Raw genomic sequence first — 14,670 nt, 5'->3', positions numbered from 1 at the left:
TACAGTTTGAGTCTGTTTCTTTAAAAGGACCAGCAAGAACAAATGATACTAGCAATCCCATCTTAAAGAAGCTATCAATTATAATAATCTCCTTACAATAAATCATGGATGTGGCTTGTCAGACAGTATATTTTTCTCTCTCCTTTTCCTTCTGATTCAACTAAGACAAAATTCCACCGAAATGGAAAGATATGTTATTTTTTCTAAATAATATCAAAGGAAAGAAAGATAACACAGTCTTCTAATAGAAATAAAAAGTCAAACACACCGAGAAAGAAAATGAGTGGGGTGATCGATCATTCCTGAGAAGAACAAATGCTACTCTTGAATTCGTTGGTTCAAGTAATAGAGTTAAACAGAAAAGGCTACTCCATTTTACTTCAATTCTTGAAAGCTGGAAAAAAATATATACATTTTCCCCCTGAAATCCAAGGACAAGAGCAGGCCCAGGCCCTGCCTGTAGCTCTATAAAGTCACAGACCCATAGAAGGTGGCACCTTCATGCCTCTCCAAGGCTTCCTCACACTGACATAAGCAGGATGAACAGACAGTGGAGGCGATCTCATCAGCGTGTGCCTTAGGTGGAGTGAGACCAGCTAGAAGCTGGCGGATGTTCAAACTCACTGCTGAGGAAAGGAGAAATGAAGGCGGCCAGTCATTCTCTCTCTCAGTGGTTTTAAGTTGAAAACATTTGGTGGGGGAGGAAGGGTGAAGAGGTAAGGAAATGGCACCCTCCTTCAATTTTAGAATCACTTTCAGGCAATGGATAAATAGACGAAGCCCTGCTTAACAGCCAGGCCCATATTCCCCTTTAAACGAGGCTTCGTTGTCTGTAGGAAGGAGAGGGAACGAGGAAGGAAATAGAGAGCAGCTGTGCCTCTTTCAGATGCACCCTACGCTGCTACACCGAAGGCTGTTTCCTCTTACCCACAGTGACAGTGTGTCCTTTAATCGGGATGCCAAGAGATCATTTTCATACAAGGCCAGCAGATGTAATTTTCTTGGACGCATGAATCGTTCATCATTTTGCTACTGGACGACAAGGTGATCACAGGGTGACTTTATAACTCAAGTTCACTGTTTGGTATTTTGAGTTCTCAAAATGAAAAAAAGATTTATCAAATATAAATATCTTTAAAAAGTAACAAAAGTGCTACATATGTGATCAAGGAAAAAAATTCCATTAGTTACTGCCGCTTAAAGTAGATTAAACTTTACAAATATTACCACATCCATTATCAATATGGCTTCCAATTATTAAATAAATTGCCTGTAGCAATATAGCTTTTCACACCTCTACAAGGACAGAGTAAAGAGAACACCAAAGCAGTCACATCCTGTTGTATCTCGCAGACCCACCGCATTAAGTGGCAAACGTCCCCTGCTTTTTTCTGCTCCTAGTTAGGAAAGTATTTGCGTTTGTGAGAGTCAGTCAGCATAATCCCGCTAATAAAGTCCTCTATCAACCTCTCATGTTGAGGGGGCTTCAGTTAATGGATACAAAGACTGGAAGTTCATTCACTCACTTTTGACCTTAGCTCCATCCTCGAAATGCCTGTTTTTGGTAGCAGGGAAAGGGGACACAGACAGGAGGCAACGCAGCTTCCGTGACGACCTCCAGCACCTTTCCAGGCCGGCATGTACCTGTGCCACGTACTGTATAGTGGTTCTGAGAACTGGACTTAATTAATTTCCATTAGACATTCAGCTCATGTTTTTTCCCAGTGCTCTCAAGCTGGGCTTTGTGGGTTTGTTTTTTTTTTTAATGACTTGTTTTTTGTCATTTTTCTGTTTGTTTTAATCATGGTCCCAAAGGCAGAGGCAGTATTTTATCTACTTAAGTCACACAGCTTGTGAGAGGAAAGGATGTCTGTGTCAGGCAGGTTAACATCAACCAAAATCTGAGATCGAGTGTTTCCACTGACATTCTTAGCACAGCACCCAAAGAAGTATAATCTAGCCACCGTGTGACTATTAGGAGGCACAGCTTATTGCAGCTGGAAATCACTTCTTCCCACACTGAGGTGGGGGTTCTAGTGTCCCTTTTACTCTGCGGGTACTCCCCAGATGGCGTCTGTCCATCCTGGGCCACACGACCTCAGCTTGCACCCTACCAGTCTCGGGGAAGGAAAAGGGGTACAGACTAGTGTTACAGTAATCTAAAGGTACCCAAGGTTTTACATACAGCCTAATATTGGAGAACTGAGGGCTATCTAAATACCTGGAAGCACTTTCTTGGAATGCTAAGACAGAGCAGCAAGATTTTCTAGCCTCAGGGGCTGGGAGAGGGAAGTTTGGTTGGTTGGTTGGTTGGTTGGTTGGTTATTATTTACTGGGAATTAATACTGAGAGAGTATATGCAAAGGCTGAGGGCACCATGCCATCTTCACAGAACAAGACCCTAACGGCTAACTGACATACAAGAAACTGCAAGGTATACTGTAAGAACACACGTGAAGGACCGAGGAAGTCTGCTAAGGTGCTACGTCTAAACTAAGTTAACTTCTCGTGTCCAGTCCTCCCTCATCAGTCGTCATCCAGGGCCTCTGTCTTGATTTCGTTGGCTCCTTGTCGGGCCAACGCCAAGATAGTGTGGTTGACTGCTGCCATTTCCACAGCTAATGAGATGGGGTCTTGGTGGTCACTATGGCTAGTGCTGTCGTCCTAGATGTGCAGAGATAAGAAACAAATGTTATTAGTGCATTGGGAAAAGTCTCTAGCTCACAGAAAGGCATGCTGCGGGCAAGGGGAGGCAGGACATTCGTGGGAGAAAACAGAGCTGGGGGCGTCATGACAGAATAGAGGTGAAATGTATTTAAGTAGACACTGAATGGATACAGGTCCAGAGACTTCTGGTTGGCATTTTTATGATTCAACAAATAAAAAGCACTAAAATGTTTTTTTTCTTGCTGAGAATTTTCTCCTCCTATCAGAAAGATTGCTGGGGATGATGATCAAACCTGGACCGTTCCAAGTTTGCAACAAATATAGCGCTAGTTATTGAAGGCCAAACTAGTGAGCTTAAATTCTGGATTGGTGCGCTTACAAACAGATTATCAGAATTCATAGTATCTCTCTACTCAACTGAGAAAACTAGACAAAACTACAGACACCAACACCTTACAGATAAAAATTCATTTTTGTAAAAAACAAACCAAAAATACCACCCCCAAACCCCAAACTCTCAATTACAGTAGGACAAAAGTGTAACTGCTGGAAATGGCTTCGCGAGAAAATGTCGCCTGGCGCTCTCCTGCTGTAAGGGAGCTGGGCAAGGGAAGTGCAGGTGTCTTACTTGGAGGGAGTGTGAAGCTCGCCCTTCTCAATGCCAGTGTGTTAAACAATACAGCTGTGAAGGAAACTGGCACTGCAGGATGTTCGTCAGGCGCTGAAGATGGTGTTTCAAATAAGGGGTAAGTTTCTCACCTGTCACATCTTCAGGGGAACTCTGCATCAAAAAGCTTTGGAAAGGGTGAGTCCCTTTGGGCAAAAAATAGCATGGCATGTGTTGCCCTCAGGGCATCTGGGAGAAAAGGTGGAAGTGATCCACCTACATTGGTAGACTAAAAACTAACAGGAATGTTTCCACTTAGAAAGACTCAGAGAACATTCTCTTGAGTGAAACATGGAGCTCTGATTTGGAGCCCTCGGAGGGAAATTCTGTGCTCATTGGCACAGGCTGGCCCTTAGTTTAAATAGGGATCAGCATGGAATTGCTGGTACCCTGGCAGTGTGTATGCTCAAGCCGGTCCACGGGCTGCCAAGCGGTCAGCAGAAGGAAGAACACAGTGGACTCTATTAAAAGAGCTGGCTGAGGGGCCAGGTAAAGGTGTTCATCAAACAGGAAAGAGCAGATGTTTTCCTGCTGGGGCCTAGGAGAAGAGACCGTACATTCTCTTCATATTCCAAATGGAAAGAGTTTAAAATCCTATAAAAAAATTTAATGAACTCCGTCAACAGATACGTGGGGGGAAAATTCCCACATTCTTAGTTACTGAATTATTCCATCCAGTGGCTACAATTAAATATATTTTCCCCCTAAGCAGTGAAGAGTAAGTCCGGGTGAGGTGGGCAGACATGCATTTATGAGAGGGTGTGTGTGTCCATGTGCCAGAGACTCTGGAGGAACCACTATCTCGGCACGAGGGTTCCCACGGCAACGGGGCCGAAGTGGGTGGGCCCTTCTACTGTGTGCTGGTCCGAACGAGTCCAGGCAGGGTCACAGCTGCCCGCAGCCCCTAGTATCTCTCGGACAGTGAGTGTGTGTGTGGTGGACGGTGGAACTTGCTTGTTTGGATCAGATCCTCCTCTCTTCTTCTACCTTCTCTGCTTCTCTGCCTCCCTCTGAACTTCTTCCCTCCTCCTCCTCCCCATTGCGTACTTGCCAAGTATCCTGTTATATGACAATAAATCCATGTGGGTGAGTAACGATTTCTCACAAATTCACTTTCAAATTACACGAAAATCTAACTAGACACAGGAGCCGAGTGGAGGGACATTCGCTTGCCTCCCCTCCCCCACCCCGTACAAAACGCACCCACGGAATTGAGTTGTCACACCGTCCCACCCGCTCCGTATCCGGCAGCCTCCCCTCCGCTGCTCACCTGCTCTGAGTAGTCATTTCCGTCGACGTCATCACTGTTGGAATGGCCTCCGGGACTCTGTACATCTATCCCATGACTCTCCAGGATTGCTGCTTCTTCGAAAAAAGCAAATAGATCCCTAAATTATCTGTTACATCACCATAATGGTCTAAACACTGAATCTGTATTGAGGAAATTAGAATGTAATTAAACAAAAACCTAGACTCCTCTCTATGTTTTGTTTCTTTTAAATTGCAGAGAGATGGAACTCAACGGCACAGAGGTCAGGGGAGGAACATGTTTGCCATTCTGGAGCCCCTGCTGCTATGCGTGTACATTTGAGTGGCTGACTGTTAGGTGCTTCATAAATACTTACGAACTAAACAGCTCTCCTGTCTTGGGGTTCTATAAAGCACTTGAGAATTGTAACGATGAAGGGGAAGGAAGTACGTTTATAAATGAAACACAATTTTAGAAGCTCAAAACCACCCCTCCACCCCAGTCTCATCAATTCATGTTTCTTAAATGCCCTCTCTTTAAAAAAAACCAAAAAAACCCCCCCAAAACTCGCCTTTTACTAGGTTCCTTGTATATTAAGACTCTTTCATTCCAATTTTATTAATCACATGTTTCTTAACATCTAGGTCACAGCTCAGTAATAACGAAGACACTAAGGCTATCACACTCTCTCTCTCAAGCCCTTACAAGTATCTTTAATATGCACCCTAGGAGTAACTGATCAGAGACATTCTAGATTCTAGCATATTAAGAACAATGAGTTTCAGAAATAATGCCATTCTTATTACAATACAAATAGTGTAATTAATATTAACTTTGCATTATTAAAACTACAATGAAGAAAAATGTAAGGGCAAGTCTCATTAGGCTTAAGAGGTGGGATCATTTAGACCTGCAGTTCTAAATGGAAGTCACTCTTAAAATAAACACAACGTCCATAACTGCCTCAAAAGAGACAGCAGCCTCTCTGATACATTACCGATATTGATACATTACCGATATTGGCTCTCCTCTTGATCTCCTTCCGTCTGTTAGCAAACCAATTATATACTTTCAGGGAGGTAACTCGCTCCAGATCTGACAGTTTTTTGCCTGTGAATGCACGCAATAAAATTCAGATAATCTGTATCTGAGACTACTTTTAAGGGTTACTACTTTTCTTTTTTAAAATGTTCTTTTAATTGCATTTCTTGCCAGAATAACAGATACAGGATATTTTTTAGCATGAGCTAGTACTATGTTTAGACTCAATTACTGAATGAATAAACATATAAACAGACATACAAATAGCAACTAATAACACAAAATGCTTGAATTCAGAAAACCACACATTAGGGAATTCCAATATTAAATATTACATTAAAGAATTTGGTCCGCTAGTGTTCAAAGTTCACATGATTGTATATGAAGGCTTCATTTGATCAGCATCATTCTAGATGAATATGTTATTCTTTATCAAGTTTCCAGATAGCTGAAGTTTATTTACATCTTTAAGGCCTTATATTACCTAGTTTCCTGCTGTCTTAAGACAGAGAATACTATCCATGTTTTCTTGAAGATTAAGATCACTATGACCAGCCGTAATTGTAACTATGCTGGAACACACAGCACAATTCAAACTGCATTTTAAATGTATTATCTTCTTTGCTGTCAAATGTGACGTTTTATGGATAGCACCATGTTTACCAACATGGCAACCACCTTGTACCTTTCCCTCCTCCCTTATCCTTTTGTTTCAGCTTTTAATCCACACTGGGTAGAGAAACCAGAAAACAGGTTAGGCCCTTGATGGTAACGGGGTGAAGTATTTTCCAGGAAGAGTCTGAGTTCCAGAACAGCTTAGGGCTGGGACTTTTTGGCTTGGGTAAAATAAGGGTACAGGTATCATTGTAGCTGAGCTTGTATGTTTTAGATTATTAAAAGTCTGGCTTCTAACTAAGGGGGGGATAAATTAGTATTTAATTATTATAAAAGTGATACTTTTGTGTTGATATATATATAGCCTTTAAGCCAATCCAATTAACTGGCCAAATGGAGATCAACTGGATCATCCTAACTGAGAATGGTTTCTGGTTAAAAAAAAAAAAAAAACACCCTGTAAAACATGAAAGAGCACTTTAGCACTTGGAAGGAAAGATGTATGAGTGCTTCAGGGGCTCTGTGGACTTGCACAGGAACAAAAGGACTTCAGAATGGAATTACCCTACATTTTTCTCCCACCTAAGAAGTCATCCCGATGTAGGAAGGAGAAAGAAGCCAACTTCAAAAAATTCTTTCTTCAAGCAGGAATACAGAATTATACAATTTTCAACAGCTGTAAAAACAACAACAAAAACCACACCCTATCTTAATAATTTCATTAACTAACCTTAAGTATGCCAAACTTTAAAACTATTTTGAAATTGGTATATTTATGCTGTATTTTTGGAAAAAGAGATCTACAGTCTTCACAAAAAATAATTTCTCGGTTGCGTATCTCAAGCGAGGACACTCGCTGGGAATTCCCACATGAAGTTTGATTTGGAGTAGCGTGATCACCCCCTAAGAAGCACTGTTTGAACGGGACAGGGTAGTGGACATCCACAGGAGGATGGCAGGAATGGAGCCAAGAGCACCCTGCTGGGAGAGGAAGAGACTTAGGTCCCAAATGATGACCTGAGCCGAGAGCTCCAGCACAGAGCCAAGCAGCGCTTGCTGCCTTACCTGGCTTCTGTATAACTGCGTTGCAAGCATTTGCAATTTCTTCTCTCTTTGCTTCATCTGGGTATTGATTCTCATTGAAGTAACTGCAGAGGCAACCAATTGAGACACAAAGTTTGTACCTTTAAAAACTGTGCTCTCCTTAAAACACCAGCTCACTGAAAAAGATGTTCTTCTTTAGGATGTAACATTAGAGTGTTTGGTCCAGCCTGTCCAATGGAATTTTCTGTGAGGATGGAAACAGTCTGTTCTGTACTGTCCAACAGGGTGGCCACTACTCACATGTGCCTGCTGAGCACTTGAAATGAAGCTGATGTGGTTGAGGAAGGGAATTTTTAATTTGATTTAATTTTAGTAAATTTAAAACTAAGTAGCTACATGTGACTAGTGGCTTCCATATTGGATAGTACAGGTCTGGCCACTGCTAGGATTCATTAAAAGATGTCCTTGAAAAAAAAAGTTACTTGTGATATGGGTGGCTGGTTGAAATCAGAGTTCTGTTATTAAGGCACTGGTAACAATAGGACTCTCTTTGCGTGTCTTGTTTGTAGTAGCAAAAGTGGGAAATTACCCAGTTGTCCCATCAGTAGGAGAATGACAGAATTATGGGACATCTATATTTATACATAGCTATTTTTAAATGACTAGAAAAACTATCCATTGGCCTGGAGAGATGTTTATGACACATTCCTAAGTGAGAAAAACAATCTGTAGAATAATGTGCATGTAAAAGTACTGTTAAGAAATTTGAAAAATTCCTGTCTATGTGTACTTAAATTTGCATGGATAAAAGCTGGAAGGGTACACATCAAGCTTGATTACCTCCTTGTGGGAGAAGGGGATTAGTAGGAGGAAATTTAAACATTTCTAAATTTATTTTTGCCTTTTCCCCTATGTTAAAAAAGCATGTATTACTTCTATACAATAATACTTAAAGAAATTAGGCTTACTGAACCCATCCCTAGCATTATCAGATCTGTGAGACTATATGTGGGAACAGAATGCTTATTAGTACTACCTGTTCTGTCATCTATGAGTTAAAAAAAAAAAAAAAGTGGACTTCCCTGGTGGTGCAGTGGTTAAGAATCTGCCTGCCAGTGCAGGGGACACGGGTTCGAGCCCTGGTCTAGGAAGTTCCCACACGCCGCACAGCAACTAAGCCTGCGTGCCACTATTACTGAAGCCCGTGCGCCTAAAGCCCGTGCTCCGCAACGAGAAGCCACCGCAATAAGGAGCCCATGTACCACAACGTAGATTAGCCCCTGGCTCGCCACAACTAGAGAAAGCCCATGTGCAGCAACGAAGACCCAACGCAGCCAGAAATAAAATATAAATAAATATATAAAAGACAAAAAAGACAAAGTGAATTTCTGTGCTTTGAACCTGGAAACTTAAGATCAGGAAATGATTTCTTGTTAAATTCTAGTACCTCTCATCTCCTCAAGGGCTTCCCTTCCCCCAGAAAGCAGCTTTCCCATTCCTTCACCCTCTGTCTGCACTGGTGAAAATGCCATTCTACTGGGAATAAACACTGGAGGCCCCAAACCCACCTTCTGCAAAATGCCACTCCCTCCCCTGAAGGCCTCTCCATGAGACCATCCTTCACTGCAGTCCTGACACAGCAGCTGCCATCACCAAACAGCCTTTCCTTTTCTAAAATATAAGCGATAGAACTATATCATCCAGTCTTGTCAACTACCACCCTCCACAAATGGTCTCCTGCTTAAGTCCAAGATTTAAGCAACTCTTCCCATGTGACATTCTGCTATCATTTTTAGGGCTTCCGTGTTCTACTGAGAGCTCTTCCAATCTCGGCTCCACTTCCACATTCCTATTGACCTTTATCTTTACTCCACTTCTGCTATTTACTTGGGCAGACACTCTGGGTTAATTTCCATTAACCAGCATCACGGGCATCACCTGGCAGCTTGTTAGAAAGGCAGAATCCCAGACTCCCCTTCAGACTAAATCAGAATCCGAATGTTAACAAGATCTCCAGGTGATTCAAATGCACATTAATGTTTGAGAGGCACTGGATTAGCTCATTCATTTAAAATTCAACAACAAAAGCAGCTATTAAGTACCTAATGTTATGTGCATCCACTGTGGGTAAAGAAGAGAATTAGTTTCTGACCTCAAGGAGTTTATAATCTACTGAAGACACATATAAATCAATACACTTGTGATAAAATTCCACAGGATGTCTGAACAGAGCAGAGTTCAGGCAGACGAAGGTGTGCTCAGTGTTGCTGAATGACCTGGCAGAGGAAGTGCCCTCTGAATTAGGTCTTGAAGATGAACAGGAGTTTGCAAGGCAGAAGGGAGGAGGAAGAACATTTCATGCAAGGGAAAGAGCAGGAGCAATGGCAAAAGGGAGATAAAAGCCTTGAGGATTCTGGGCATAGAGAAGAGTTCAGTGTGGTTAGAATATGGAGAAGAAATGAGGAGACACTTGTCTGGAAGAGTAGGATGGGGCCAGCCTGTGATGAGCCCTGCCTGTTCTATGAGCAGTAGAGACTTCACCCTGAAATAGAGGTTTTCAGGCCACACAGAGATAGACTCCTGTCTGTGTTTTAGAACGATAACATATCTTCAGTACTCAACCCTATGATTTGAAATTCTGAAATTCCCCAATCAACCTTCTACTCACCTACTTCACCTCTCCAACATAATTTGTTCTTCACCTTCTTTATAATCTCGAATCCTTTAAAACCCTACTCCAACTTTAAAAATCTGTTCATCTATTACTCTTCTTCTGGCCTCACCTCTCATTTCTCAGCCTGAACTCCATGGCAAGCCGAATCAACTGCATCTCTTAGGAGAAATTCTGCTTATTCAGCTTTTCTGTCCTTCCACCATACCTATCCAGCCAATCTCCCACCCTGCAGAAAGCACCTTCCTCGTGTTTTCTTCCATCCTTCTCGCAGGGTATCAAGTGTTCCTGGACAAAGACACAAAATAGGGCCAACTGGTTTCTTTATAAATCTGTGCTTTTCAACCTTAACTGGGCCCCTCATTTCTGTTGGGAACGCGTTTTGTCCTTCTAGCCAACTGTCTTTAATACTCCATCTTCAGTGCCCCACTTACCCGAAAGCTTTCCACTCTGAAGTCCCGAGCCCTCAAACCCACTACTGTCATTCTTTTTGCAGATGCCCTTGCCTCCTCTTTTACCAAGATGGAGGTTATTAAATATGAGTTTGCTTAACGTTTTTAGCTTCTCAACTTCTACACGTCTGAGTCACTGCACATTCTTCTCTTCGTCTCGTGGCAGAGGAAGATGCATTCTCCTCTTCAAAGTCTATTTCTCCACTTGTGTCTTTGATCTCATCACCCCCACCCTCTTTCATTTTCTCAACTCTCTCCTTTCTTTCTTGCATACCCCCCTTCTTTTCCCTGTGCCCATGCAATTTACTCTATTTCACTGATTTTATGATGCACATTTCCTCATTATTATAATCTCTAAAATCAGGTACATCTTATAATTGGTGGTGTCTGAAAATTAACTGGCAGTGTCCTCCCTCCACCCACACCCACCCCAGTACATAAACTAAAGGTGTGTCATACAATCAAAGCCTTCTTAGATTTGATGGAATATGGTAGCTGCTAAGACCTAGAGGTCCCATTTCAGCTCCAGCTCAATGGCTACTACTACACCTCATTGTGGTAACTCCTCTTCCAAATTACTGCAAAGCCTGTGACTGACACTCTACTCCCTCTAATGTCTGATTAATATTCCTAATGTACATCTCTAATCATGCCACTATTCTGTTCAAAAGTTTTTCAAGATTATAGAGTTCTCCCCAAACTACCTTTGCATCTTTATCTGCTGCTACTCTCATATAGGCATGCTACAGTCTAGGAAAATGGAATAGCCTTGTCAACCCCCTGCATCTCTGTGCCTTTCTCCTACCAGTATATCTGATTTTTGCCTCCCTGCCCCCAAACCCTCTTGACTGTCTTTCACAGCATTGCTCAAATATCACCTCAAAGGTAAATAATTTCCTTACCCCATGAATCCCACAGCATTTCATCTGTTCCTCTCTTACATCTTTTTCATCTTGTATTACAGTTATCACTGTACACCTCTCTGACTACACTGAAAACCATCTGAGGCCAGGGTGCCAAGTCTGACTCATCCCCACGTGCACCATATCATAACTCATTGATGATACGCGCTCCTCAGTAACAATGGAAAAGGCCCCACCAGCCCAGTGCAGGAGCCTCCAAAAGAAACGGATATCACTGTAAATGAACTGTTGACCATCAGGGGTATAGAGTTACTGCAACAGGGTCTTGAAGGGTACATACTAAACTGTTACAAGTGATGATTATCTCCTGGGAGCAGGAATGCTGGGGGTGGTGGGTAGAAGAGAGGGAAATATTGGTGGTAATTAAGATCGGTTTTCACATTCTCCTTTATATACTTCTCTGCTGAATTCCTGAAATGAACATATGCTATTTTCATAAATTTCTTTTTAATAAAAGAACTTTTGGAAACATTCAGATATTAAGGACTAGTTTACTGATTAATATAACTCCATAAACAATTTATGTTTGGAAAGTATAGCTGGATTGGCTAGAAAATATTAGGTTTGTGATTGCCATTCTAGTGACTAGCAGAATAAAACCATAGTATTTCTGGAAGTTAAATAAAAATTTGCAGTAATTCGTAGCATATATTATTAATGAGTTTAAAAGTTTTTAAAAATCTTATTTAATTTGTATTTTTAGGATTTAACTATATAAAATAAAGTCAGAATAAAAATAAATTGGTAATGTCTTCCAAATTAAAGACTCAAGAATATAATTCACTAACTATAGTTCTAAATCTCTAAGCCTGACAATTAATACTTTCTTTTCTGTTTAAGACCTATTATTTTTTATAATTAAGAAATGTAGGCCTATTGAATCTTTCAAATTTCATTAAAATGTGCTACCACAGCTGGAGGTGTGTACACTGGACTGTGAGCACCACTTTTCATCTTTTTGTAATGTTTCAATGTTTTTTTGTGTGTGTGGTACGCGGGCCTCTCCCGTTGTGGCGCGCAGGCTCCAGAAGCACAGGCCCAGCGGCCACGGCTCACGGGCCCAGCCGCTCTGCAGCATGTGGGATCCTCCCGGACCGGGGCACAAACCCGTGTCCCCTTCATCGGCAGGTGGACTCGCAACCATTGTGCCACTAGGGAAGCCCCTCAATGTTTAAAAAATATTAATTAAATATAGATAGTATAATCTAAACTGATAAAATCATATATTTTAAGATACTTCATGGTAAATATTTAAGTTTAAAATGCAATAAAATTTTTTTGCAAAAAAAATTACGAAGCTCTTAAAGCTTTCTTCTTGGTCATGGTGGGAGGGGTGGCAGACAGATACACAGTACTGATGTAAAGTGGAAGAGTTTTTACAAAAGACAAAGGTAAGCCAGGAAATAAAATATTCAACAAATAACTTTTACATAAGTATGAGTATGTACTTGAGTAGATGTAAGTTCAAAACATGGCCCTGATTTTAACAATATACAGTTCAGTTGAAGATGTCAGGTTTTAAAAAGTTAAACAAAAGGAGTTAAAGAAATGGTCAAAACAGTAAGACTGTGACAAACCAGAATACATCTAGCTGCTAAGTAACTATATAAATGATACGTTAAATAAATTCAGGTTAGGGGCTTCCCTAGTGGCGCAGTGGTTGAGAATCTGCCTGCTAATGCAGGGGACACGGGTTCGAGCCCTGGTCTGGGAAAATCCCACATGCAGCGGAGCAAATGGGCCCGTGAGCCGCAACTACTGAGCCTGCGCGTCTGGAGCCTGTGCTCCGCAACAAGAGGGGCCGCGATGGTGAGAGGCCCACGCACCGCGATGAAGAGTGACCCCCGCTTGCCACAACTGGAGAGAGCCCTCTCACGGAAACGAAGACCCAACACAGCAAAAATAAATAAATAAATTAGAAAAAAAAAAAATGAACTCCTACCCCCAACATCTAAAAAAAAAAGTTATCAATAAATAAATAAATACCCCCCACCAGCACCCTCAGCTGCCATTCTCCATTTTCAAAAAAAATAAATAAATAAATAAATAAATAAATAAATTCAGGTTTGAGAGATATCTCTATGGACTGTGCTGATCTAGGAAAGCTCACTGATTTGGACAGGCTTCTGAGGGATGCAGAGGTCCCAGGCATTGAAAGGGCAAAGTTATCAGTAAAGGCAAAAATACAAAGGTATAAAAACCTAAGATGTGCCTGGAAGACAGAAGGCAACTAGTAATGCAATCTGATTAGACTATAAGGATTATACGTAGGGTTTGCCTGAAATAGTGCTGTTATCCTGGATTATTAACAACCCCCCCTCTCATTCCCCTAAAGTATCCCACTTAGACAATAAATTACCCCAGGACCACATCACATTATTGACTTATCTGAATTTAATGTTAACTAAAATCCCTATGTCTTTTTCATATGTGCTCTGTGTTCTGGATATTGTCAAAACAAAGGAAGCTGAATCAAAGAAAATAACTACAGTTTCTATCTAGTTATTTACAAGAGGACCTATCTAAGCCCAAGAAGGAATCTGCTTGGCATGTAACAGACATTCAGTAAGGAAGCGTCTGATCAAAAGATGGCTGAATAAATGATACATGAAAGAATAAATGAATGAAAGTAGGAAACAGAGGTGAAAACAGTGGTTTCAGTTAAGGCTTTTAGTGAAACCAAGAGTACCTCTTTCAGGAGAAAGCTAGTTGGGTTCTCACCATACTATACACCATCTTCTCTAGGTATATTCAGATATAGCTGAATACAATCACATTAGTATAGTGTTTATTTTTGAACTATACATAACCAATAGACTATCAATGAAGTTGGGAAATAGGTCTAATGACTTTGATATTTAGACATAATTAATCATTCATTTAGTCACCCCAAAATGTTGACTGAGTCCTAGTTTATACCAAGCAATTGGCAAAATAGTGGCAAAAGATGAACCATGCAAAGCCTGCCAGTGTAATCACTGGGGATGTATGTATGTAACAAAACACATTATAAAGTCCACTGTAAAATGGACTGTATTAGTGGTATGAATGTAGTATATGGGAGTAGAGAGGAATCAACATTTGTGCACGCTTCTTGAAGACAGATCATAGAGGGTGGATAAAGTGAAATAACCGAAGGCAGAGGAAGCAATATGTAAAAGAAAGGGAGTCATGAAAGACCTTAAAGTGTTCTGAGAATGAGGAGTTCAGTGTAGATGAAACATACATGAGATGGGGTGACTGGGGATCCAACTATAGAAAAATATTGGGTCCAGATTTTAAAGAGTATGATAGAGTTTGCACTTAACTTTTTTGACAACTGGAAGCAAAGGTTTTTAAGC

At 41.1% G+C, this 14,670-nt stretch overlaps 1 protein-coding gene across 12 annotated transcripts in view; it reads right to left on the bottom strand.

Annotated features, from left to right (window-relative positions):
• Nucleotides 1–203: 203 nt before the first annotated feature.
• Nucleotides 204–14,670, bottom strand: part of HMBOX1 (homeobox containing 1) — a 182,794-nt gene continuing 168,327 nt past the window's right edge. For 2 of the 12 annotated variants that reach the window (XM_059071351.2, XM_067039994.1), the window contains 5 exons: nucleotides 7,305–7,387; nucleotides 5,598–5,693; nucleotides 4,605–4,699; nucleotides 4,322–4,393; nucleotides 1,800–2,664 (listed from right to left, as the gene is read on the bottom strand). In XM_059071351.2, the coding sequence (XP_058927334.1) occupies nucleotides 2,527–2,664; nucleotides 4,322–4,393; nucleotides 4,605–4,699; nucleotides 5,598–5,693; nucleotides 7,305–7,387 (484 nt within the window). In that variant the 3' untranslated portion in view covers nucleotides 1,800–2,526. Of the gene's footprint in view, nucleotides 2,665–4,288; nucleotides 4,394–4,604; nucleotides 4,700–5,597; nucleotides 5,694–7,304; nucleotides 7,388–14,670 lie in introns of all 12 variants that reach the window. The other 10 variants (XM_059071358.2, XM_067039996.1, XM_059071361.2 and 7 more) reach the window with 8 other exon arrangements.

The sequence above is a fragment of the Kogia breviceps genome, chromosome 8 (genome assembly GCF_026419965.1).
Source record: "Kogia breviceps isolate mKogBre1 chromosome 8, mKogBre1 haplotype 1, whole genome shotgun sequence".
Lineage (NCBI taxonomy): Eukaryota > Metazoa > Chordata > Mammalia > Artiodactyla > Physeteridae > Kogia > Kogia breviceps.
This window is presented reverse-complemented; position numbering and strand designations above follow the sequence as displayed.